Below are 24,146 nucleotides of genomic sequence, written 5' to 3' on the forward strand. Positions count from 1 at the left end.
TGATTGCAATCTCATTAGTTTAATATACATTCACTTGGTACAATAATTAAATAAACAAAAAACGGCCTGTATGTCAAGAGGTCTCAGAATCAGTCGTTTCAGTGTTAGATCATGGAAGTTTGTTTTGTGAAACCATCCTCACTGAGGGATTATTGACCCCAATGCAAAACGAGCATCATGAAACACAAAGTTACATTATAACATGTACAATTCGTCTTTCTGGGGAAAAGCTGGGTGACTACATGTTAATTTGCATTTTAACAGACGTAATGAGATGAGTCTGACGTGTTTTTAGGATCCCAGAACGGAACATATCCTGTTGAATGGAGGCAGGGCGAAGACAAACGTGTCTCCACCTGTAGTGACCACCACAGGACAGTCTGAACCGGATCTGGCTAGTTCAGGGGTTTATCAGGCCTCTCACGGTTAAAATATCTAAAATGTCATTTTGCCAGCTAAAACTGTTTTGGCATGAAACGATTGTCAGTGTTTAAAATGGGCAAAAGGCATGACTGGATAAAAAATATCTGGTTTAAACATGTTATTCACTGACGTTCATAAAAATAATTGGGGGGGTGGAAGGCCATATATGGCAACATCAGTAACGCCCGCGATCACGGTGCTCGCCATCACCGACATAAGGAAGCCAAACGGCAGGACGCAGGTGAAGTCAAGCATGTGAATTCACAAGAGGGTTTCACACCAAACGACACCCATTAATACGAATTACGAAAATGTCACGCGCAAAAGTGTTATAAAATGTTACTCGCGATGCGTTACAAAAACGCTGCATACCACGTTGTTACATCCAGCACGGAAATGCGTCGTGTTGTTACAACGAAGCGCACGACACGTCGTGCGACAAGCTCGCGATGAGCGCAAAACAACGGTGGAGGATACAAACGAGGACGCGCGAGCGCACACACACACACACACACACACACACAAGAATACAAGGAAGACACGTATACACACTTGCCCTGAGCATTCGCAGGCTATACATATAGCATAAGCTAAAGTTAGCAGCTGAGGATGCCACCAGTTCGGGGGGGGGGGGGGGGGGGGGGGGGGGGGGTAGGAGGAGCTGGGTGGAGGTGTGGGAGGAGCCGAGTGGAGGTGTGGGAGGAGCTGGACCGGTGGCACTCGAGTCTTCCTCAGTCTTCCTCAGAATCCCCAGTCAGGAGAAGCGATGGGCCAATTAATGTTGGACTCAGCATGGCGAGGTGAAGCGGTGCGGTGTTGTGATCAGCCCTCGGGTCGAGGCAGGTACATCCCACATCACAAGGCAGAAGGCTGGCCAGGACGCCATGTTTGATCAGGCCCAGAGGAGCAAGAGCTTCCGCTGCGTCCATGGCCACGGCAGAATGTGGAAGGAATGAAGTTATTGCACTTTGTGGAGATCCTGCAAACCGCAGGACAGACGTGTTGGACGGAGGGGAAGGGGGAGGGGCTTATGGGACATACATTCACTCAGTCTCTGTACCTTTCTCACTGTACTGACTTATTCTACAACTCAGAAAACAAAAATCACACACACACACACACACACACGCACGCACGCACAATCTCAGTCCATCCAACATGTACACGTGTAAACTATCAGTCTGATCTCTACCTGTGTCAGTCTGATCTCTGTGCTTGTGTTAGTCTGATCTAGTCATTAGGCAGCCTTTCCATTTCATCCATTGGCAGCATACGCAAAACCACAACAGCAGCGGTGTCACAAAGAAAGTCCTCCCCTCATTCCACGTTCTGATTGGACGGAACGGTCAGTCTGACTCCCTCTCCTCCCTGCCCCACGCAGCCAGGCCCCTCAAACACGCCTCCCGCCCGTGTCACGGCCAAACACGTCCCCCTCTGGACAGAGGCTGCTGCTCACTCTGAGCTGCGTCACGGCCAAAGTCTTCCCCCTCTGCGCGGAGGCCACGCCCCCTCCGTGGTTCTCCCGCTACCGCGCGCTGTAGCCCACCTTGCGCAGGAGGATCTGCGTGAGGTCAAAGGTCATGAAGCTGATGCCCACGGCGATGGGCCCTTTGACCCAGTTCATGCTCAGGCCCTTGTACAGGCCGCGGACGACGCCCTCCTCGGTGACGATCTCCCGCATGGTGCCCACGATGGAGCCATACGTGTGGCCCGTCACGCCCGCCGTCTGCATCCGCCGCCGAACCACGTCCAGCGGGTAGGAGGACGACTGACCAATCAGACCGGCGCACGCCCCGAACGCCAGACGCTCGTAGGAGTAGGGCTGCGCACGCCCTGTCCTCTCTGAGAACACACACACACACACACACACACACACACACACACACACGTTGGGTGTAGTGAAATTCTGGGTAGGGGGCGAGTCTACATAAACTCCTAAAACCGCACGAGGTCTACGCTAACCGAAAACATAGAACAGCAAATGAAACCCTAGTGTAGAAAAATTAAAATAAAATAAATAAACCCATGCAGTGATCTGAGCTGTGACACAGAAAAAAAACTGCTAGAGACACTGCAGATGTCCCAGAGTGAAGGAACAGGACACCTAATGCAAACCAGAGCCTGGTATACGCCACCATTACAGAGCCTGAACCTTCCCTGGGATACAGCACGCAGTCAGCATGTGTCAAAGACCCAGAAGAGCTCTGTGTTCTCTACAAAACTTAATTCAATAGGCTTCATGTACAGAACCCCACCAGTCTCTCTCTCTCTCTCTCTCTCTCTCTCTCTCACACACACACACACACACACACACACACACACACACGTACCGGCGTGGACTTTTTTTAGGGTCTCGTAGGTGAAGAAGCTCAGGCCAGCGTAGGGAACCACCCCAAGTATCGTGGGGGCGAATCCCCGATACAGGGTCTTCAGCCCCTCCTCACGGGATATCCGGACAAACACATGCAGTATGTTACTGTACCTGATGACCACACACATGCAAACAGTATGATCAGGCCTTCACAGTAGTGACATATCCTGCACTATCACGCACAGCTGTGGCCCAGGTGAGCTCGTCAGCAGGCCCTTATTAGCATAAAGAAGACCTCCCTCTGGTGACATCATGCTTGATAATCAAGGTCTTAATGCCCATCCCTTTAAGGCGTATCCCTTTAAGGCGCATGGCCTCGTCCTTTTCTTACATCTCCTTCGGCGTGACGGCCATGCGGGCTCGGACCAGGTCCAGCGGGTACGTCAACATGGCAGCGGTGGTGCCGGCCAGAGACCCGGCCAGGAGCCTCGGCACCGGGGGCAGGGCTCTGTGACACAGGGGAGATGCCACATTCACGGTTACGATTCTACACGCCACACTTACAGTGGGACCAGAACCGCCCCATGAAGCAGCGCGGTGGGAAAAGCAAGAGCTAGCGCGCATTTGTAAAATCATATCAGTGCTGATGTGATTTCAAAGATGTTTCAAAGGCTTTATAAAGGGTCTTCTATGTTGTATTGTGTTCACAGCCTGGGTAACGGCATTAGCAGTACACTGTGAGCATTCATACACAGGTCATAATTCACCAAGGACATCGGTCAGTTCTGTTTACACCTTAACGCCTTGGCAAGATTCCCACTTTGAATGTCTCGGCTAGCAGAACCTTCATGTTCTGAAATAGCAGTCATCCGATAAAGCAACACCAAGGATCTGTCAGATACGATAAATATGGTTCTGGACCGGATATATACGGATCGGGATATGGCTGCTGTCATGTGAATTCAGCCAGAGCTGAACTTCAATTGGTGGAACTTAGGTTTATAAAACTTTGCCTTTGTTTCCAGTCTTAACAATGTGTGTGCGTGGCGAAGACACTCACTTGCCCTGGAAGCCGTAATAACCTCCCAGGAGTCTCTTGTACTGCTCGTGGGCGCAGAACTGGATGGCGGCGTAGGGTATGACCCGCACCATGGTGGCGGAGTTGCCCCTCCATAAGCTGAGGAAACCCTCCGACAGGTAGGTGCGGTAGATGAGCCGGTACGCCTCCTGTTCGTGGAGAGATCACACGGGGTTCTGCTTCAGCATCGGGGCGGGCGCTCAACAGCGCTTCAAAGGACTCACGCCCCCTAAAGCCCGGCGCCGGTGACCGGACTTGCGGTGGGAGGGGCCTTTATTCTCAACGACAGAGAGGTTCACTCACCTTGGCAGAAAATCGCTTTGAAGAAACTAAAGATGTGAAAGGGGAGAGAGGGGGAGGAAAAAATAAAACAAAAACACAATTAGACATTTAAAAAATAACACAACATTTCTGCGGAGGCTTTAAGGTGAATAGACCTCCTGAAGTCACTAAGGTGAAGTCACTCTTCTCCTTCACACGTGTATTATCTGGAAGACGACAGGTGCTGGGCTCGGAGCGTGCGTGCTGGGTTGGGCAGAAGCTACGCTAGCGTGTTTCAGGTGTCTTGCCTTGGAAGATGATCTTGGTTCGGTCCAGTGGAGCTACGGCGGTTTTAGCCACGGCTCCTGCAAAGGCCCCAGAAAGCAGGGAGTTCAACATGGACCGGCCCTGCTTAAAAGCCTGCGCGCATGCGCACACACACACACACACACACACACACACACGTAGAGGAAAAAAATACCCATATATCACTTTTAAGTCACTCTGGAAAATAGTGCCTGCTAAATCCCAAACACATACATCTATACATATAGGGCGTGCATGCATTACACAAGCACAGAAGCAGCCGTATGCACACGCTATAAATCCACTAGGTCCACTAGGTCCACTGGATCCACTAGGTCACCCTAACTCATCTGATTCAAGAAAGATACGTAAAACCTTCAGGACTGCCAAACCTACAAACATCTCCATGAACATCTCCTATGCAAATCACCCCATTTTACAGATAAATGTGGAAAATCCAGACTCTTACAGTTTTATCCTTTAAAAAAAACATCAATTAGACCTTCTAGACAACTAAAGCGATTACACACAGCAAAAACATTAAGAACTTGTGCAGTAGTGCTGAGAAGTCAAAGGCAACATGGCGGCCATGCTAACAACAGTAGAAGTACTAGGACTCGGGCTGCATTCACAATTCATCCAACACAGCTCAGAATGATCGTCCTGGTCATAAAACTAAAAACATAATCAAATTACACACACACACACACACACACACACACACACACACACACACACACACACACACACACACACACACACACACACACACACACACACACACACACGTCATGTCCACTTCAAAGCAGCCCAGCCGTTTCCAGCCTGTTCGCAGGCATCAATCGTGACAGTCCTGATCACACATCGTGGCATGCGGGCCGAGGTTGAACAGCTGCGAGACATGCAGTTCTGGTCAGCGTGCGTGGGTCAGGCGTAGTGGTCGGCCGATACTGATTTTTCAATGGCCGATGCCGATGTTTAGAGATCAGGCCGAGAGGACAAAGGCTGAAGTATAATGTCGATATCATGTTGATTATTACAAAAATGTAATAGTAATAACAATGAACAACAAATTAAATGACCACAGAAAAAAAATTAAAACTTCAGCAGATAGATCATTTAATCGGATTGATTAATTAATCGGCCGACCACTAGTTCAGAGACAAGTAGATCATTAAGCTGAACTTACGAAAGAAACTAGAAGACAGTAGCCCTGCCTAAGAGACTGCAATATGTTTATTAAAAGAACAGCATCAAAAGATTTAGGCAGGACTAAATATACCACTTATTACAGTTTAAGCAGCTATATGATTACAGAATACTAAACACCTGAAGTCAATAGACAGCGCTATACTGACGATGACCTGCAAACACAGATCAGGAGGGCACCTTCCCATTCTTGGCAGTGTCTTAGCACTTTGACGAGGCAACGTGACAGACATCGTGTCACTGACCTCATTCGTGAGGCTTACGTCACGGTTTATTTGGCTATCTGTGTAACCGTGAGGGGGCCACATGGCATTTTATGACTCCAAAAAAAAAAAGCAACGCTCACAAATATACACTTAAGCTCACTTAGCCAATTTTAATAATATGAACTCGCGCTGCTATTTTCCGAGGGCCTCCCACAGCAGTAGTTTAGGAACAACGCTAAATTGCGGGTCAGGTTATAAAGTTCTGTACTATCACGATGATAACGGCTGAATATTTGTGACAAAATGCACAGCGTCGTGTAGCACGGTATGTCATTCAGGAATGATCACACCAGGGTAAATATTCTACTCTAAGAAAATGATTCCACGACTTATTTTCTCCAAGATGTGCAGGTTGATGCACCAGCAGGCTGCTATTGGCTGCTCTCTGCATTATGCATGATTAGAAATTAGCATCCTTACCTCCGATTGGCCGGAGGAGGTACGCGGCAGGACCTCCCCCTGCGCGAGTGCCCTCTGGTGTTCCTGCACTCCGTTCCCCATACCTGTTCCTCACTCGCATGCACGCCAGCACCTGTGGGCTTGCTGGCCGCACACACACACACACACACACACACACACACACACACACACCGGCTCCCTAGAAGGAAAACAACCCGCATCAGCTAAATTAGCACTGTACCATAAACAACATGCAATTTACTATAGACACATTACATCTTATGGTTCTGCTGGATTAGGTCAGCGGTTTACCAATTAAGCAGCAAACAAAACACACTGCTTTACACATATACACATCCAATACATCACATGCAAAAACAATAACCTAAAAAAGGGGCATTCAGCTCTGAAAGGCTACAGGTCTTCTGAGGTTTTATGAGACGTCTTTCCTCTCGAGTCTTGAGAAACGAGTTTTAAGTCCTTGTTGTCCTTCACGCATTACGGCAGATGCAATCTGATCTGCAGTTTGTTCAAACGCTCCTAAAAAAGCCAAATCCAAGGGTGTCCAGCATCTTAAGACACGATTGTCAGACTTCCACACAGGGAACAGGCAGTGTAAAGCGCTAGCGTGGTCAGGCACTGGGGGACTGTCAGAGGGGAGAACTGCGGCTCACACTCCGATCTAGAGCGACGTCTACAAGGCGTTTCGCAGGGTGAGGGTCCAACACCTCCCCGCCCTGCTGTCACTCAAGGCAAATCTCTCCTGCTTTTCTGGTTTCACAGTTGCGGGGAGCTACACTGGAAATCTCCCAGAGAGCTGTTGGCACCCACAGAGACGTGGGCGGAGGGTTCCCGTTGCAGCGGGGCGGGCGGAGGGTTCTCGTGGCAGCGGGGCGGGCGGAGGGTTCCCATGGCAGTAGCAGGTGGTGCGCAGGGCAGACCTGAAGGACCTTCTGCTGGCCGGTGACCGACGGCTATTCTTGGCCCCCAGGAACAGGGGCAACAGTGTTCACGTGTCACTGCAAGCACCAGGCTCTCTGGGTGAAAGGTTTCCTACTCTAACACACACACACACACACACACACACACACACACACACACACACACACACACACACACACACTGCACACCTGAGTGGCAACGACTGACAGGCTGTGTGCAAACTAAAAGCTGAAGTACAGTAGTAAAATGGTGAAGTTCTGAAATGGGGCGCTCGCTGTAGTGGGAGCAGGTTCATAAGACAAACGATATGCTGGGCACCACCGTGGAAGTTAATCGTTAACTCTCAGCACGATGACAAAACCAGGAAAAGAGGAGCAGTTTAGGACAGGGCAAACCAGGGGAAGGAAAAAAAAGCACATGAATTGAGTCATTAGGTGAGCAGTGTCATCAGGAAAACTGAAGCCAGCGTCAGGCTCATTGGACAGTTCCAAGCCAGGGATCTGAACACCTCTCTACAGGCTCTTTTCTCTTCACACTACACACCAGCCAGTCTGAGCCTGTTAACGAATAAAAAGGCCCTAGATCGCTGTTACATTTATATACACTGCCGGTCAAAGGCTTGGACACACCTACTCTGTTTATGTTTATTATTTTTGACATAAAAAACTGGCAATGTGCCAAACCAAAACATGTTATAAAGAAAACATGTTATTATGCCCTAATAAACAAATATTAGATTATTTGAAGTAACTGTCCTATTGATGGCAGCTTGGCATGTTCTTATTGTTCTGTTGACCAGCTTTCCATCAGTCCTGGAGACGTTCTCACATATGCAGAGCACTCGTAGAGTGAGATTCACGAAATTTAAAATTAAATTAATATAATTTGAGAATTTCGAACGAGATTAAATGAAATTAAACTGCTGAAGATGCATTTAAAAGTGTGTGTGTGTGTTGAGTGAGTTCATAGGCCTATATGTTTGTAAACAAATTTAAGCATAACTCATTAATTAAAAATGCATTTTATTTTCTATTAAGAACATGCAATTAGTCAGATGTTGAAACCTTTGACTGGTAGTATAAACTGACACAAGCAAGCAAAGGCGGTTTGAAATGCATTGTAGGAAGAGAAGTCTTAAAGCAGACATGCACACCTGGACACGTTATCTTGAGGGGTGTGGCATATGGTCTAAGCAGGTAATGCATCCCTGCTGTTTTTATGTTCACAAAACTCACCATTTTCCCCGATCTTTTTGCACTTCTATGAAACACTCTCTTAACACTATTCATTTGCTACAACGCCCCCTCCAAACACACACACAATCTTTCTTTCTGCGTATCAGCTTACAGCAATCGCACCAAGTTTTGTTCAACCTTAAGTACACTGACATTTCGACGCGTCTCATGTTACGAAGGAAAAGTGACCGGACCAACGTGAACACACACGTCCTTTTGTTCCTGAAGAAGTTTGCAAGTAACAAATTAACTCGTAATAAAAACACCAAACACGAGAAAGAAACTCTCAACTCTAAACGCATAAAGTGTACACGGTTAAGCGTGCGTTTGACCAAGTTAAAGTTTTATTCACATTGATGGCCCAATGTCTAACACAAAAACACTTTTGCTGCGCTCACTTAATTCGGATTATAACAACCCAAACGTAACTCAAGTTTGTGCCACCGCATTTGAACACCCAGATTTTATCTTCTAGGCGTTTAACTGCAACTCCAGGCCCGAAACAGTCAGACTAGACTAACCAGAACCAGTTGGACATCTGAAAATGCAACTAACCCAGAAAGAAAGTCACCAGGGCACCGTATCTAAACGTGAACACAGGCTGCGTGATTCGACAGATAACTAATAAACAATTGTTTACTTTACAAAACAACAACACGGACCTAAACCACGGTGGTGGTGGAAGAGAAAAACAAACCGTGTCAAATTCAGCAACATCTCACATCAACCCAGAACTGAATATCAAATGTTTATCAAGTCACCCGATATAATGTTATATATATATTTATAAAACCATGTTTCCACTTACCTTTCTGATAATAACGTGTCGCACTTGTTCCTCTCCCGAAACAGGTCTCCCCCAGCTACAAAACGACTTTTAAAATGTATTTTTACCAATACGAGTGACTATTTTGACTGGCACTCTCCTCGGGTTTAGTTCACGTTAGCGAGCTTAGTTAAACTAACAGGTTAGCTAACGTTACCAGCTAAGTACACTGGCGTCCAGGCAAGCGACTGTGCCGTTTTGCAAACATTGCATTTCAAATTAAAAGTCTCCAAGTCTCGACAGGACGAGAGGGACAAGGGTCGAACATATTTCCTCACTTATGCCGACTTAACTTGCACGAAACCGGCCGTTAAACTCGCACCTTCCATGCTATTTCGTGTATTTTTGTCAGCGAAGGGCGAGTTCAAATGCATTGTGGGAAATGTAGTACGACTTGGATAGGTTCTCTCGAGGGGCGTGGTAGCACAGCGTGTAAACAAGCTGGAGGCACGATCAATATTATTTCTGTAGCGTTTAAACATTACACACATCATTTTCTTTCTGAAATTAAGAGTTCCAGCACAGCTTATAACAAACATAATTCAGTTAAGATTTACTTGAGCTAGCAATGTTTTGTATTTGTTTACATGTATGCTTTAATCACCCTTTTACACGTTCACTTATCAAGCACTTGATGTTGCTGAGAATTTTAAAATTATTTTTTAGTTGCCTGGTTACTAATGTGAGAAAGAAACTACTTTGGCGAACAAAACGCCCTTCTCATGCATAACGTTTGCTTGTAAAGGAAAGCAGATGTTAAGAAGTACTATACAAGTACACTTATCCCAAGAGTAATCCAAATTTCCTTTGTCCACAAAAAACCCCACACAATTCATAGCCCTCTGCCATTTAAGGAAACAATATCATAGCTCATCTCAACAAAAATATTGCAATCAACAATGAGGAAAAAGTTAACACACATGTTAAAAAAAACTAAAAGTATTTACACAGAAACAAAACTTTGTTGACAGAAATTCATGGGGAGTGCATCAAGGAAATGGTGTGGGTCTTAACAATTTTCTTAATGGTGTCGTTTTGTACTGCTCAAGTAAAATGCCCCCCCCCCCCCCCCCCAATATCGCACAGTGAACATGGCACCCATGAGGACACTGTAATCCTCCATTAGCGAGTGAGACTTCCTTTCTTGCCAGTCCAGAGTTCCCTCAGCTCCACCTGGCAACCCAGGTCCCTGAGGGCGGCCCTCGCCACATCGCCACAGTCCCTGTGAGTGGCCAGAGCCTGACCAATCAGGGCCTCCGCCCCCATGTCTAGAATCGATTGGCTGAAGTCACGCGTGCGGGCGACGAGGTTCCTCAGCAGCATGCAGGACTGTTTCTGTTGGGGCGTAGAAGACAGGAAAGACACGTTCACCACAAGCTGCTGTGGAATACGGGGAGGAGGGGGGGGGGGAGGGGGGGGGTGGTGTCTCACCTGCACGGTGACCTCCGCCTGGTGGGCCTTCATGGCCTGCAGGGCAGCCAGTGCACCGCCACTCTCCATGATCACCTTACAGTTGTTGGGCTTGCGTAGCGCGAGCACACACAGCGCCGCACAGCCCTGTTCACACACCTGGAAGACAGGACAGCACGGGACATGCGGGACTCAGGACGGGGCGCCGCAGGACACGAACCACACAGCACCTGATCACTTACAGAAGCTACGGGTAAAGGTGTTCAGCGACAGGACTTGGCTGATATACAAGTGCATCTTAATAAATTAGATTATCATCAAATGTTCATTTATGTCAGTAATTTAATACAAAAAGTCAAAGGCATATACTATATATATTCATAACTAGCAGAGTGATCTATTTCAAGTGTTTATTAATATATCTCCCTCAAATTTACTTGTGTACCTTTTCTGATATGACTTTTGGGTTTTCATTGGTTGTAAGCCATAATCATCAACATTAACCGGAATAAACACTTGAAATAGTCTATGTAATATAAGTGTTTCACTTTTTGTATTGAATTACTGAAATAAATTAACTTTTTGATGATTTGCTTCCCCGCTTCACCCCTTTTCTGGTTAGTACTGAATCTGCACAGACCCGTTGGCACACTAGGGACAAAGAATTTAACCCAAACTGCAATCCCATCACCGAACAACAGAGGGCACACCTGTGCATTTCCTATGTGACGGTTTATCGCCATGACGATGATCTCTATCCCGCCTGCGTTCACAATGGCATCTTTGACATCGTCGTTGCCGGCGATCGCCCGTAAGGCACTCAGGACCTGCTTCACAAGGTCCTGCAAGAAAATCAACGTCTGCTGTTGGTCTATACCAGCCTATCCGTTACTGTGAGTAATGACTGCAGCTTTATTCACAAGTCAGGAAATTCTTCATGGGAAGACAGAAGTGATAAAAGCTCTCACCGGGCAGTCCAAGCTGTCTGCTAGAAGGGTCATCATGAACTTCAGACCTCCCAAATCCACAACGTCCTGGCAGAACTCGTTCCTCACAGCCAACCGGGCCAGAGTGGCGCACAGCTCACTGAGGACCGACGGGTTGTCGGGATGGGCTGGGGGGTCAAAACAGCAGATTTTAGCAGCAGATTCAACAGAAGCCCAGATCAGGCGACAACGGTGTGGCCCACGACGCTCTCACCTTTAGAAGCTTCCACGATGACCCTCATCCCGTCGTGCTCCAGGACGATCATCTTGGCGTGTTCGTGCGCGTGGCCGAAAGGCACCCGGACGTCGTCGTCGAAGGTCATGACCCGGAGGGCGGCGCAGGCCTCCTTGACGACGTCGGGCCGCGGGATGTGACGTGCGACGGCGCCGGTGAGCAAGGCCAACGCGCCAGCCTTCACCAGGTCCTGCCGGTTCTGCTCGTGCTTCAGGCAGCAGTGCCGCATGGCCCGGGCGGCCAGGCAGGTGAGGTCCGGATCGTCCCGGTGGGCGCGTAGTACCCCGATCAAGAAATTCCCTCCGTCGGCATCCAGAAGATCGGGCTGCCCGTCCGTGAGCACCGACAGGGCAGCAAGCGCCGCAGAGAGAGCCTCCTTGTCATCGCTGGCGTGCCGGCAGCAGGAGAGGATTGTGGGATAGGCCTCCTTCTGTGCAGCCAGGTGGCGCTGGGCGAAGCCGAGGGAGCACTGCTCCGTGAAGAGCTTCAGTCCCTCCACAAGGGACGCCGCCGAGTCCAAATGACATCTGAGAGACTCCAGGACCTGGAGGCAAATGGACAGACACTATCAGGCATTATCATCATTATCATGTAGGGTTAGTCTTTCCCAAAGCAAAGTACTTTAGGGTTTTTTCAGGTTTATTTTCATTACTACAAGGCACCAGACTGTACCTGAAGGACTTTGTGAGTTTGTTCGTCCATGGTCTCTTCAGAAGAAGCTTTTGGCACCGCCTTCACAATGTTACTCAGGTCCACACCTTTACAGGTTAAGAATTACAAAAGAGCAAAATGAGGCCACCAGCGACTCATCCTTCAAAGAATAAACCAAACATACTTAAAAAAAAGGAAATAATAATCATAATAATCACCCTGTGACTCAAACTGCTCAATGGCTTCGCTCAACGCCTCGTCGGCGTCCATGTCGAAGTCCTCGATGTTCTCCAGGACCACCTGGTCGAAGGTCTCCTGCGTGATCCTGCGCTTGGCCATGTCTGCAGCTTAGGACGAGACGGATCAAATCCTGAAGATCGGGTGTAAATCGCGTGTAATCTGGATCGATATTCCGCCAGCTAGCAGGCGGGCTGCTCAATCACCGCACACAGCCAGCGCAACGATGAATGGACTCGCCTGGACACGGACAAAACAAACTGAATTTACCGTTTCAATCACTGGATGACTTTAATCGTGTCGGAGAGGTCCTCATTCAAACCATTTAGTGTCAAACGTTTGGACGACAGCTAACCAAACACATCAGTGATATTAGGCATCACTCACCCAGCCTGGACGGTAACGATAACGACCCACCCAACCCGTTGAACGAAGACGCGGAAACTACGCCAGCAGCGTGAGAAATACCGACGACGATAGCGAATCGCAACATTTACGTCGGTCCGTTTGTCAATGGGACTCGGGGTGAACATCCATCTAAATATTAAGTTCCGTCCCCGCGCGTTTCCTTTGTTCAACGATAATCTTGGTTTATTGACAAAGAAAGCTATTATTAGTATTAACTAATTATCTAAACAATTCAATTACACAACACGACACAATTTAATTAATCTATGTTGCCGTCTAGCAGACAATCAACAACACATAATGCAGCACATTTTTTAGCTGGAAACAAACTATAATATTCACAAGTTACATGCCAGAAACATATTCTATATATGCTTTATATAGATATATCCAGTAAAGGTATTGGTGGTGGTGGTCTACGTGTCTGTTAAAATCTGTTATATCCGTGCCCTCCCGCTATAATTAGTTCAGGTCGTTGTTTTAACTGGGTCTTCTAGTACTCTTAGTGTAGTAGCGTAGTTGACTTGAAATAGGAAAAGACATTAAGAGAATGAAGAAGAATAACCGCCAAGCGCCAAGGATGCAATACCCCTTAATTGCCCTTAGATGACAGCGTTCTGCCATTTTAATGTATTTATCTGACAAGCAGCTAGCCAAGACTGGATCTAACTTGACTGATATTTTGTAGACATTTATCATAAATCGTATCACAACTTTGCAAATCTAATACGCTTTGCCCCTTTCTTATTGAAAAAACCGCAATTGTGGATGAGCATTATATTTTGACATAAATAAACCGAACAGATTAACACTTAGTTGGTCGGTGTACCTACAAAAACATGCAGTAGTCCCACTATCCCAATGTCCTCAAACGACGATGCGGCTGTTCGGCACAAAGTTATGAGCAGGTATTGTTTCACGTGTACAGGATCATTTTGAAAACCTTACATAGAGAGAGAGTGAGACACTCCTGCCCCACCAAGTGGTACAACGAGGGAACCTCAAACCTTTAGTGCGAGTTCCCACTACAGCAGCGGTTCGAGTCCGGCTGGGTTGGACTAACAGCAGGTCAATGACGAGACAGCATGCACCACTCTGAAGAGTTGATGAATAGCCATGCCTTAATAATATCCGAGACTTGCTCTAACACAACATTTTTAAGATTTGTTTTTTAAATCGAAGTAATAAATACAAATAATTATAAATACATGCATCACAACGTTGTATTAACTTATTTGGCGTCAGTTCCGTCATTTTTGACAATCAAACTTTTACTCTATGAAAGAAAATCTGTATATTTAATATTAACAGTTGCTGTGTTTTTACCTCAGTTCATACTTAAAACAGTGCCTCCCACAGGTGCTGTGCTTTTAAAACTACACAAAACTAAACCACATCCCGACTCTTAAAACTTTTAGAATTACCTTCTGCTTTTTAGCATGCGATACTTTAGCTACCATTGATTAATAACTAACAATTTAATAACCACCGTTGTTTTTTCCTCAACTGATATAATGTAGTTTTTATAACGATCTTTCCTGTCCAACAGGGGTCACTGTGCGAGGCGCTATTTTAAAGATTTTAATATGGTCCGAATTGGTCAGATTTATAATTGAGCCAAGCTGAGGTTTACCGGGATTTTATTTTATAGAACATCTGTTTAGGTATGTTTTTAAAGACTCCGTCTTCATGTATCCATTAAGGCCCCCCATTTTTTAGGAATCTTTTTTTTCAATCGCGCTATCCGCTCTTATTTTGAAATCACGCACCACGATCTCAAGACGATGCCGGGGATTGCCTTTATGGCAACAACAAACAGGTAGCAGACGCCCAAATGCGTTCGCCACCCCCCCCCCGTAACCGGTCCCTTCCGTAATTGAAAAAATAAAATGTGGCCCGTCATCATTTCTATTTGAGTACACCTGCATTAAGGTATCTCCAAGTTACTTTCTCCACTTTAACCATGGGACACTGATTTGTTGTCTTTCATTCCTCTCAAACTTTATCTGCAGGCTTTAGACCTGACCTGCACACCAACACAGTCAATCAGACCCCCCCCCCCCCCCCCACAGTGTGTGTTCGATTCTCCTGGGTCTCACCCCAAATACGCCGCCTTCAGAACTTTCCGGACTGAAGACACAACGAACACCAAGCAGGTGCAGCCCACACACACCACACGAAGCTGTGATCACGTCCAGTCATGCAGAAGCAATTTTTTATACAAACCAAATTCCAGCTACAGATTGCAGATACAGAGCAGGTTTATTTCAGATGTTTTCCAGTCTTACAATCCAATTTTTATGCTTCATCAAGAAAGTGACAGCATCACCAAATTTTCTGTGCACATTTTAGAGCCACCGTCATTCACAGCGTTCAGTCATAACCAAACCATTTACAGCCATGTTTACACTAAGGCTAAGTGAATAACACTTGCATAATGCAATTACAATTATTACATTGTTGAAAAATAATTATACACAAACATTAAGAGGTGAACGGTACTTTATCCTGTCTGTATAGAAATGAAAACCCTGATTGGACAAAAACAAACAAAAAAAACCCCCCAAACAACAAACAAAAGTTTTAAATACAACCAGACAAACTACAATAACAAGTAGTGATGAAACAGTCCCTGCATGGTGGCTAGATACTGGTCAACAAAAACACATGTACAACTCCAGGTTTGGTTATTTTTAAGATATATTTAAAACGCGCAAAGAGGGCCTTTGTTCAGCAGGGGGCATCTGTGGTGCAACTCATGTGGCAGGTTAGTCAAGCCCAGACCTCCTGTCAACCAGTACGAAACCTCAGCACTACCTAGAGAAGGGGCCCCAAACATGCAGGGGCCACATTTTGCTCAATAAAGTATTTTCGCTATGAACAGAAAGTGTGTTTTTATGGGTGTCAAAGATTTTCCTCCTTTAAATCCACAAGGTTTCACAGTCCTGAACTGCAAGACCCACTTGATCACAGCAATAACTTGATATGTGACGATTTATTTAAACGGATAAGGATCTGATCTATTAGGCACAACAAAATCAGAGGGCCGATACTTCACCCTTGGAGGACCCCCCCATGCACGCTACTTTACGAAAAGAAAAGTGACATTCAGAAGAGCATGCATGGCTTATTTATTACGGTTAATTCAGTGTTATTCTTGTTCTCTTCAGGAATCCAACAATTGAGATCCATCTTGTTAGTAGGCTTACAACAAGACATTTGACCTCTAGGACAATTTTTTGGCACAGGAGCACAAGAGGAACCCAGGATTTGACCTCACTTCCCCTGCTGGTATAAACGGATGCAACAGAACCGGTAATGCACAGTTTAACCCAGTCAACAATACACTCCACCCAGGAGGAATCTTTACTTCACTAAAGGTCTTTACTAAATCACAATACAGTCATTGTCCTCAACCAAGTCAGTGTAAATGTAAAGACCCATAACCAGTTAAATAACATCCAGGTAAGTCAGTGATATAGCAAAGTTGATTTGTTCACAGCCTGCGGGTTCTGTTATATCAATATGGACCTTTAATGCAGGATAAAGCAGGTTCCTTCTTAATATTACAATTTCTCAGTCTTCAGGTATGCAGGTAAGCGCTGAACTTACAAAAGTGCAGCGTCGGAGGGAGAAGTGAGCAGCAGGCAGTCTTAAACAACTCCACCACTCACTCCAGTCCTTCCAACCCGTCATAGTGCACCTAACAAAGGGAAGTCCACCATCGAGCCGTTGGTACCGCGGCCCAGAAGAGCATCCCGCTCCCGACGCCCCGGAGAGGTCAAGGGGTCACTATGTGTAGAAGATGATCTCGGGGATCTGTCCGTCCTCGACAGACGTGCCGTTGTTGTTGCCGGCCGCGTAGCAGAAGGTGAAGCTGGTCTTGGTGCCTGACCCGGAGGACTCGTGCGTGACCTTCCTCATGCCTTTGGTACCATAGTGGGAGTCTGGACCCTGTAAGAGCCCACACAGAACACATTCACACAAGCGCCCTCCTTCCAGCATTAATTCAACACCCATTTAGGGAGTAATGTGCTAATTATTGATTTAAGTAAACATCAACAGACTTTTGGTCCAGATCGGAGCTTCGAAACCTTCTGCAACACCCAGCCCATTTATCCCACTACAAACTGTTCTGGAAAATTTAACCGACCTTTTAAAATGCAGCGACCAATGTAACGACAATTGTAACAATGTGGCCTTGATTGCAATACAATACAATAAACACAACACTGTCAGACTGGCATAAACAACTGGCTATTTTTTGCTAGCTACCACGGCCTGGAGGTCAGGTTAAATATATCTAATTCAAAATGAGAGACCCACTCTCACTAATTAACATAACTAGCTTATCCACCAACTAGCTTTGCTGGTCATGTGACTGTACCATGCCAGACCAAGCTCAACCTAATTATAAGGTTTTATTTCTGCGAATGTACATGCCACATTTGAAATTACACAGACCAGAAAATGTCCTGTACCACTTCCTCATTTTAATATTATTTAACTCATCAGCAAATCGCCAGCTTCCAAAATTTGCATAAAACGCTCCATGACCAAAAAGGAGGAGGGGGCAGAGAAGGGGGTGGAGCCTGTGAGGACGGGGCGGAGTTGCTGGAGGCCAAGCAATACCTTCAGTGTAGCGCACGCCGTGTAGTTCACGTTGGGCAACACCTCCACCGGCTCTTTGAACATGACCCTGAACGTGTTTGCCGACCCGTCACAACTGAAACCCGTGTCATTCTGTCCGAGGACCGTGTTACTGTCGGTGTGAATGATCTGAGGAAAATAAACCTAAATGAACTTTTGTCTCATTCTGACAGTACATTATATTAGTCAGTCCAACACAACTTATCGCTTTTATACATAGAACACGCAGCAGACAGTACCTGTATGTTGACTTGATAGTCTGTGGGTCCGTGTATAGACCCATACAGTCCAAAACCCACAATAAATATCCTCCGATTTACTGAAAACCTGTGAGAAGTGAAAAAGTAGTGAAGACATTCATAGTTACTAGAGCTACTCTCAATAATAATAACAATAATAATAAAAAACAAAAAAGGTGAAAAATATTTCATGTGTCTATTTCTGTAGATGCTTGAACATCACAGTTCTCGACCAATACCAAGGCTAAACTGGAGCCATGTAAGGGCAGGGAGGGGCTACACGGGGGCAGGGAGGGTCTACACGGGGGCAGGGAGGGTCTACACGGGGGCAGGGAGGGGCTACAGGGGTGCGGGCCTCACCGGATGCGGTCGCTGGTGCCGCTGTAGCCCCATCTGCTCTCCACCTGGGCGAAGCGCGTGATGCTACACTCCTTCCCCCGCAGACAGCAGCGCGGCCGGTCGATGAAGTCCACGCGCGGTTTGGGGTTCACCGTGAAGTGCAGGAAGAGGCTCACCACCTCCCGGTCCGTCAGGATGCCCGACTGTGCTGGACCTGCCCACACACACACACACACACACACACACACACACACACACACACACACACACACGGGCTGGTAAAAAACAGACCGCCCGGGGCCAGAAGACGAGACACGAGGCCGAACGTAGGGCGCTGGAACACACCTGCGGCGAACTCCTCGATGGTCATGAGGGGGAAGCGGATGAGGCTGAGCGTCTTGCACAGCACGCGTCTCTTGTTCTCAGGCGTGGGCTGCAGCTGCTGTCGGTGGGCCTCCGCCTCCGCCCAGCGCACCGCAGCGCCGAACAGACGCACCTCCCGCACCCCCAGGGTGTCCCTCTCCAGCACGGCCACCAGCGTGTCTGAGGGGGAGACGGCAGCGACACACCGGCGTCTTACTTAACGTTTATCTAGTCAGGAGCTACGCAGCAAACCAAGTCACAGGCCACCGATTTGCTGTCGAGCTCGGGGCACGGGAGTGGCTCACGCACCCAGGTCTATGTCTGTGAAGCCCTCTGCTGCCAACGCGTCTCCAGTGTTCTTATCGATGTTCTCCAGGCACAAACTGGCCAACTGGGGTTCGTCGAACAGCCGAGCCTGCACGACAAATAAATAAATAAACCAATGACGTCCATAAAAAAAAGCATTAAAAATGTGATTCCGTACATCCTGGTCTCTACATGCTAAAACCAACAGAGGACATTACCACTTTCAACAATCTTATTTAAGGCTTTTTAAAGATAAGCCAGAAAGGGGAGTGTGTTTTGGGGTGGGGTTCACATCCATGCCTGCGTTAGGAGCATGAAGGCGTTATCGGCACGTAGGTTCTTCTTGAGAAACTCCACACAGTGGGCTTCCAGGGCAGGAACAGCGTACTTCTTCGCCGTGTACAGTGTGGTCATCACTGTCTCGGGTCCAATCTGGACCTCGTCAGAGTACAGGAACCTGCGGACCAGTGGACATTTCATCGTACTAAATTAATGCCTCTTGCAATTACGGACAAAGCAATCAAAAGAGCAAAAGTAATCAAATCGGCGACTTACTTGAGCAAGGCCAGGAATGCTGCGGGTTCAACATCAGGAAGTTCAATTTCTGTTGAGGTGGTGGCCATGCCTCCGTTAAACATGGCATCAAACACAGCGCTACCAACGGCCAACACAAACCTGCACAAAACAAGAACACAGACCATCAAATGTCAGAGTCGCTTACAAGATGTTGCGGCTACAACTTCATAGTCTGCTTGTTTTCCAAAAGTTTATTAATCTCATAACTAGCCTCTGGCACCACTATGTCCAATTTCTTTGGAAAAACTCCAAAAAATGTTATTCATCTTAGCAAGTTACTTTGTTTTCAGACTAATCTCAGGAGGCAAAATTATGCATTATAATAATTTTATTCAAAAACTTCAAGAATATTTGTGTGCATTTCACTGGTAGCTGAAAACAGGTTACACTCAAAAAGATGAAATAAATATGAATGTTATAAAGTGTTATAAATGTCAGGCTGCCCATGTGGCAGTATTTACAGACACCAAGCGCCACACCAACCCCAGATCTGAGACAGCAGTGAGTGTCTCCGGTTACCTGTGAGCGGGGATGCGCTGCACCCCCATCCCTTTGCCCACCAGAAAATGGACGTCGCTCAACACCTCGTTATTGAAGAGAAACGCGAACCTTTCCTTCACGGTACTTTTAGTCGCCTGCCAATTATACACGGGCTCCCGGTAAACCAGAACCGCCGCCGCGGGCGCTGCGGACAGTGCTGCGGGCGCCGGTACCGGAGTTGAATTCGAGGCCGAACCCATCATATTGGACGCAACAGCGGCCAGTGACCCGCCGACCGCCACCGCCATCGCCGAGCCCTGCGCCGCAGCCTGCGGGAAAGAGTTCCGTATGTTCGGCGACGGGCCAACCGAGACGGCGGGGCTTTCAGGGCCACTAGGCCCCGTTTGGGGGTTTGAGCGTCTCGGTGCACTCTGGGACCCTCCCGCGACTCCGCCGGACCCCGCGTTGCTCGTCGCCAGCGCATACTGGCTGTTGCTCGGCTGGCTGTTGCCCAGAGGTCCGGCGGCGGAGAAATTCAAACACGGAGGCCGACCGCTGTTGTCTCCCGCAGCCATCTTGGAGTCGAGGTTGGCGGAGGTGATCTGGTGAGGTAAACAAATCGCGCACAACATCCTGCGAGTCCGCGAGCTGCATCCGGGGTAGAGACGGAGGGGGCGGGGCGTCGGCGGAAGGCTCAGTGATTGAGTGTTTGTTAATTATAGGAGATAATAAGTCGAGAAACACTTATTATTGTAGTATTTAAATTAAATTATAAGGACACGTCTTTGAAGTATAAAAGGCTTGCAATCTTAAGTTGGATCTGTAATAATAAAGAAACAATATATAATAATTATAATAAAATAAATTAAAAATATATGTGTATCAGAAAAATGTGTAGTATATATGTATATCAGAAGAAGGTAGAGTGTACTTAGGTAAGATATGTAGAGTTATAAAAAATCGGAGTGAAGTACACAAAGTTTCCAGAGTCACAGGACGTTTAGGACAGAAGTCCTTTGTTCGAAACATCCTGTGTCTCTGGAAACACTCTGTGTGTGTGTGTGTGTGTGTGTGTGTGTGTGTGTGTGTGTGTGTGTGTGTGTGTGTGTTTTCCATGGAGAATCTGCGGTGTGTACTGTAAAAGAGTGCTGCAGTGAATTACACAAGGTTTCCTGAGAAACATGACACATTTCAGACAGAGGTCCTTCATCACAAAGGTTGTCTCTCTCTCTCTCATACTTTATATCAGTTCCATTATTCCCACATATCAGATACAAGTGGGTGAGCCAATATCTTGTCCACAGTGTAATTCACACAGGCAGATTATTAAAAACAAATGCTTTTAATAACAAGCAAAACATTTTCTAATCTGTTGATTTAATACATCATTCACCTTGTGTTCATTAATAATCCTCTGTGTTTTTAACCACAAGCCAAAGTCACTCCCCCCCAATGCCCTTGGCAGACTATTGCAACAGTGATTAATTGCTTCCTCCCGTAAACCCAATAACCAGATCAGAATCAAGACACATATAAGTAAAAATAAATGAAACCACAACAACAGAATAGCATCAGAGCATCTGGCATCTATCATCAAGGATCTACTCATTTCTACATCTGCTGATGTCCAAATCCAGGTTTAATGTCCTCAATCCTCATCTATTGGCCATTACGATGAAACATTTTATTTGCATTTTAATTTAACCTTTATTTTATTTTATGAAGAGAAAAGCAACAATATTATTTTACAAGGTAGAGGTTGTTTGGAGCCACATTTGACTGTCATATCATTCACCTTTCAATAATATTTTAATGAGGGCAAATACACTGCCACCTTCAGGACAAAAGAGGAAACGTTCATGTTGCTCTCCACTGTAGCTGTCCATTGTTGTGTTTATATGTAGCAAGGCTGTACGAGTACACTTATTAAATTAAATATTTAATATGAAAAAATTTATTGGCTTTTCATTTACAATAATTAAAAATAGATTATTTCTATAAATACCTTAAATGCTTTATTTTATTTGTAAGGAGCAGCTGAATAGAATTATGGCATATTTAAGAACAAATATAAAATGCATTTCAGTTCAACAAATTTGCATTTCATCAACATTATATATTTTTCACTCATTCAGATCAGCTTGTACAACTTTACGTGTCAGTTTACGTGCAAGCTCTTGACAAATTTATTTCACTGCTCTCAGAATCATAATCATAAGGCCTAGAGAACTGTGGGAAGCTGGCATCTATGGGAGTTCAAGTAAAGTCACTTCCTCGTCTGTAGTGATTGACAAAATAAAAGATCCTTGCTCTGGCCATACTTTGTCTTTAGGTAAAAAAATCCATAAATTTCACTTACCACTATTTTCATCACAAATGATTTTTTCTGTACATTGACAAAAGTTATATGTTTGTTAATTAACAATTTATCAAATAACAATTAATGTGTAACAGTTAAGGATTTTGCTTTTTTCAGTCAGTTATGAATAAGGTAAGCATGTTTCTTGTTTTGGCACACTATGAGCAATATTATATGCAGTGTTTTCTCACAGTGACTCTCTTCTCTCTCACACTTTTTAAAACTTATTACAGAATGATCATGTCCTATAATTTTGTATATAAGGAGGGCTGCTAGCCTAAACAAACATTTGTGTCAGGATAGCCATGGAGGACTTTAGGCTAATAAAATGTAGTCCCTGACCACTTCCTTTAGCTTTGTAGACATATTGTAGGTATAGAGCTTATAGTGTGAATTAGTGTTGGAACAAGGTAGATGTTTCCAACATTTTGACTACTTTCTATAAACAAAGACCAAAGTTTCAGCATATGAACCATTGCACCATGCCTTATGAAATGCCACTTTTCCACCAGCAAATTCAAACAAATGTCAGCAGGCATGGTGTAAACCACGTTGTCGTATCGCAAGTAATGTGTTTGTTTCTTTCTGGGGCCACTGATGGTTCATTACTGCTGTATTTGCTGTGGATCTCATGATTTCAGTTGTAAATGGTGGGCAGGTCAGTAGAAGGTCACCAAGGTGATGCTGGAGCCCCGCCCCTTTGGTCACCTGCATCACAGGTGCGTTGGTTCCAGACCTGCAAGATTTTGCCCTAGTTTTTCTGGCCAAGAACCTGTGATTTTGTGGTGTGAAAGTAAGCATATACCTCAAGTTATAAAGATACATCAAGTTATTGACAATATTTCTAATCTAAGAACAAATTTATATTTATATAAATATATATAATATATAAATATAAATATATATAATGTTATATAATATATATTTCATTTTCAATGTATTCCTGTCTTACATAACTGTACATTACTGTAACTAATTAGCCAATGTCAATATGTATTTGATGCACTGAATGAACTTTCAAACATGTGATTTAAAGCTTTTTAACTCATGGTGTCACAGTTTGGATGTTGATACCCATACCAGACCCAACCACACACACACACACACACACACACAAACACCCCACAGCCCTCCCTCATTCCCAGTCTTTAATTAGCACACACACATCTCTCCCTTGTTCACCTCATTGTCTTCTCTCCCCTTTTAACAGAACACACACACTCCTGCAGTACTTTGAACACACAGAACACACACACTCACTCCTGCAGTACTTTGCCTTTTGCCTTTGTGCTGCACAGAAGCAGAAGGAGCTTTCTGAGAGAATTTTCTGCACTTGTGCTATTTTCTGAATTGTTTTCCTTTAGTTTGTGTTTGAGCTGCAGATAAAGTTTCATATTTTCCTATTCTTACATTTCACTCCAAATGTCACAAACAGTCTATTGAAGGCTGCTGTCATGAACCCAGCTCTGAAGAACATGAATTGCTTCAGTCTTTACTGAGTCACATAAAAAGCAGAGAACATTTTCTTGAATGTAATTATCTAGCGGTTGCCATCAAATATTAATAAACAGTGCTGTTAGCTTGATGCTAACATAAACCAAGATCTGCCCAGTAGCTGTGAGATCCACTTCCTGAAGAATCTGAACAGATT

The 24,146-nt window shown here is 45.7% G+C and overlaps 3 protein-coding genes across 13 annotated transcripts; all 3 read right to left on the reverse strand.

Moving 5' to 3' along the window:
- Positions 1-9,641, reverse strand: slc25a42 (solute carrier family 25 member 42). 10 transcript variants are annotated; one of them, XM_076991462.1, is made up of 9 exons: positions 9,239-9,641; positions 6,639-7,306; positions 6,275-6,397; positions 4,382-4,438; positions 4,116-4,141; positions 3,795-3,961; positions 3,126-3,242; positions 2,754-2,905; positions 1-2,265 (listed from the first exon to the last, which is right to left on the reverse strand). In XM_076991462.1, exons 3-9 carry the CDS (start codon positions 6,372-6,374, stop codon positions 1,949-1,951), a joined length of 936 nt encoding a protein of 311 aa, XP_076847577.1. In that variant the 5' UTR covers positions 6,375-6,397; positions 6,639-7,306; positions 9,239-9,641; the 3' UTR covers positions 1-1,948. The 10 variants fall into 10 exon arrangements, with proteins under 10 accessions (XP_076847577.1, XP_076847572.1, XP_076847576.1 ...); XM_076991457.1 differs by having other exon boundaries at positions 4,382-4,493; positions 9,239-9,638; XM_076991461.1 differs by lacking the exon at positions 6,639-7,306 and having other exon boundaries at positions 9,239-9,640.
- Positions 9,642-9,844: 203 nt separating this feature from the next.
- On the reverse strand, positions 9,845-14,209 carry armc6 (armadillo repeat containing 6). 2 transcript variants are annotated; one of them, XM_076991451.1, is made up of 8 exons: positions 14,017-14,209; positions 12,757-13,015; positions 12,560-12,645; positions 11,867-12,431; positions 11,635-11,780; positions 11,377-11,508; positions 10,688-10,825; positions 9,845-10,591 (listed from the first exon to the last, which is right to left on the reverse strand). In XM_076991451.1, exons 2-8 carry the CDS (start codon positions 12,875-12,877, stop codon positions 10,379-10,381), a joined length of 1,401 nt encoding a protein of 466 aa, XP_076847566.1. In that variant the 5' UTR covers positions 12,878-13,015; positions 14,017-14,209; the 3' UTR covers positions 9,845-10,378. The 2 variants fall into 2 exon arrangements, with proteins under 2 accessions (XP_076847566.1, XP_076847565.1); XM_076991450.1 differs by lacking the exon at positions 14,017-14,209 and adding an exon at positions 13,163-13,300.
- Positions 14,210-15,426: 1,217 nt separating this feature from the next.
- On the reverse strand, positions 15,427-20,784 carry btbd2b (BTB (POZ) domain containing 2b). The gene is made up of 9 exons (XM_076991360.1): positions 20,176-20,784; positions 19,636-19,755; positions 19,381-19,537; positions 19,084-19,189; positions 18,757-18,954; positions 18,433-18,625; positions 18,073-18,160; positions 17,816-17,962; positions 15,427-17,137 (listed from the first exon to the last, which is right to left on the reverse strand). Exons 1-9 carry the CDS (start codon positions 20,766-20,768, stop codon positions 16,976-16,978), a joined length of 1,764 nt encoding a protein of 587 aa, XP_076847475.1. The 5' UTR covers positions 20,769-20,784; the 3' UTR covers positions 15,427-16,975.
- Between the last annotated feature and the right edge of the window lie 3,362 nt (positions 20,785-24,146).

Source organism: Brachyhypopomus gauderio, unplaced genomic scaffold (assembly GCF_052324685.1).
Source record: "Brachyhypopomus gauderio isolate BG-103 unplaced genomic scaffold, BGAUD_0.2 sc82, whole genome shotgun sequence".
In the NCBI taxonomy this organism is placed as follows: domain Eukaryota; kingdom Metazoa; phylum Chordata; class Actinopteri; order Gymnotiformes; family Hypopomidae; genus Brachyhypopomus; species Brachyhypopomus gauderio.

Bases quoted from the DNA above. Each gene is read 5' to 3' on its own strand.
- slc25a42 (XM_076991456.1), bottom strand. From the start codon at position 6,355: ATGGGGAACGGAGTGCAGGAACACCAGAGGGCACTCGCGCAGGGGGAG. The intron at 3,962-4,115 runs GTGAGTGAACCT...CTCCACGAACAG, and splicing joins CAAAGCGATTTTCTGCCAAG to GAGGCGTACCGGCTCATCTA. The intron at 2,906-3,125 runs GTAAGAAAAGGA...TGTGGTCATCAG, and splicing joins GCCGTCACGCCGAAGGAGAT to GTACAGTAACATACTGCATG.
- armc6 (XM_076991451.1), bottom strand. From the start codon at position 12,877: ATGGCCAAGCGCAGGATCACGCAGGAGACCTTCGACCAGGTGGTCCTG. The intron at 12,432-12,559 runs GTACAGTCTGGT...ATTTGCCTCCAG, and splicing joins AAACTCACAAAGTCCTTCAG to GTCCTGGAGTCTCTCAGATG. The intron at 11,781-11,866 runs GTGAGAGCGTCG...TTGACCCCCCAG, and splicing joins CATCGTGGAAGCTTCTAAAG to CCCATCCCGACAACCCGTCG.
- btbd2b (XM_076991360.1), bottom strand. From the start codon at position 20,768: ATGTTGTGCGCGATTTGTTTACCTCACCAGATCACCTCCGCCAACCTC. The intron at 18,626-18,756 runs GTGTGTTCCAGC...GTGTGTGGGCAG, and splicing joins CATCGAGGAGTTCGCCGCAG to GTCCAGCACAGTCGGGCATC. The intron at 18,161-18,432 runs GTGAGGCCCGCA...CACTTCTCACAG, and splicing joins GGCACCAGCGACCGCATCCG to GTTTTCAGTAAATCGGAGGA.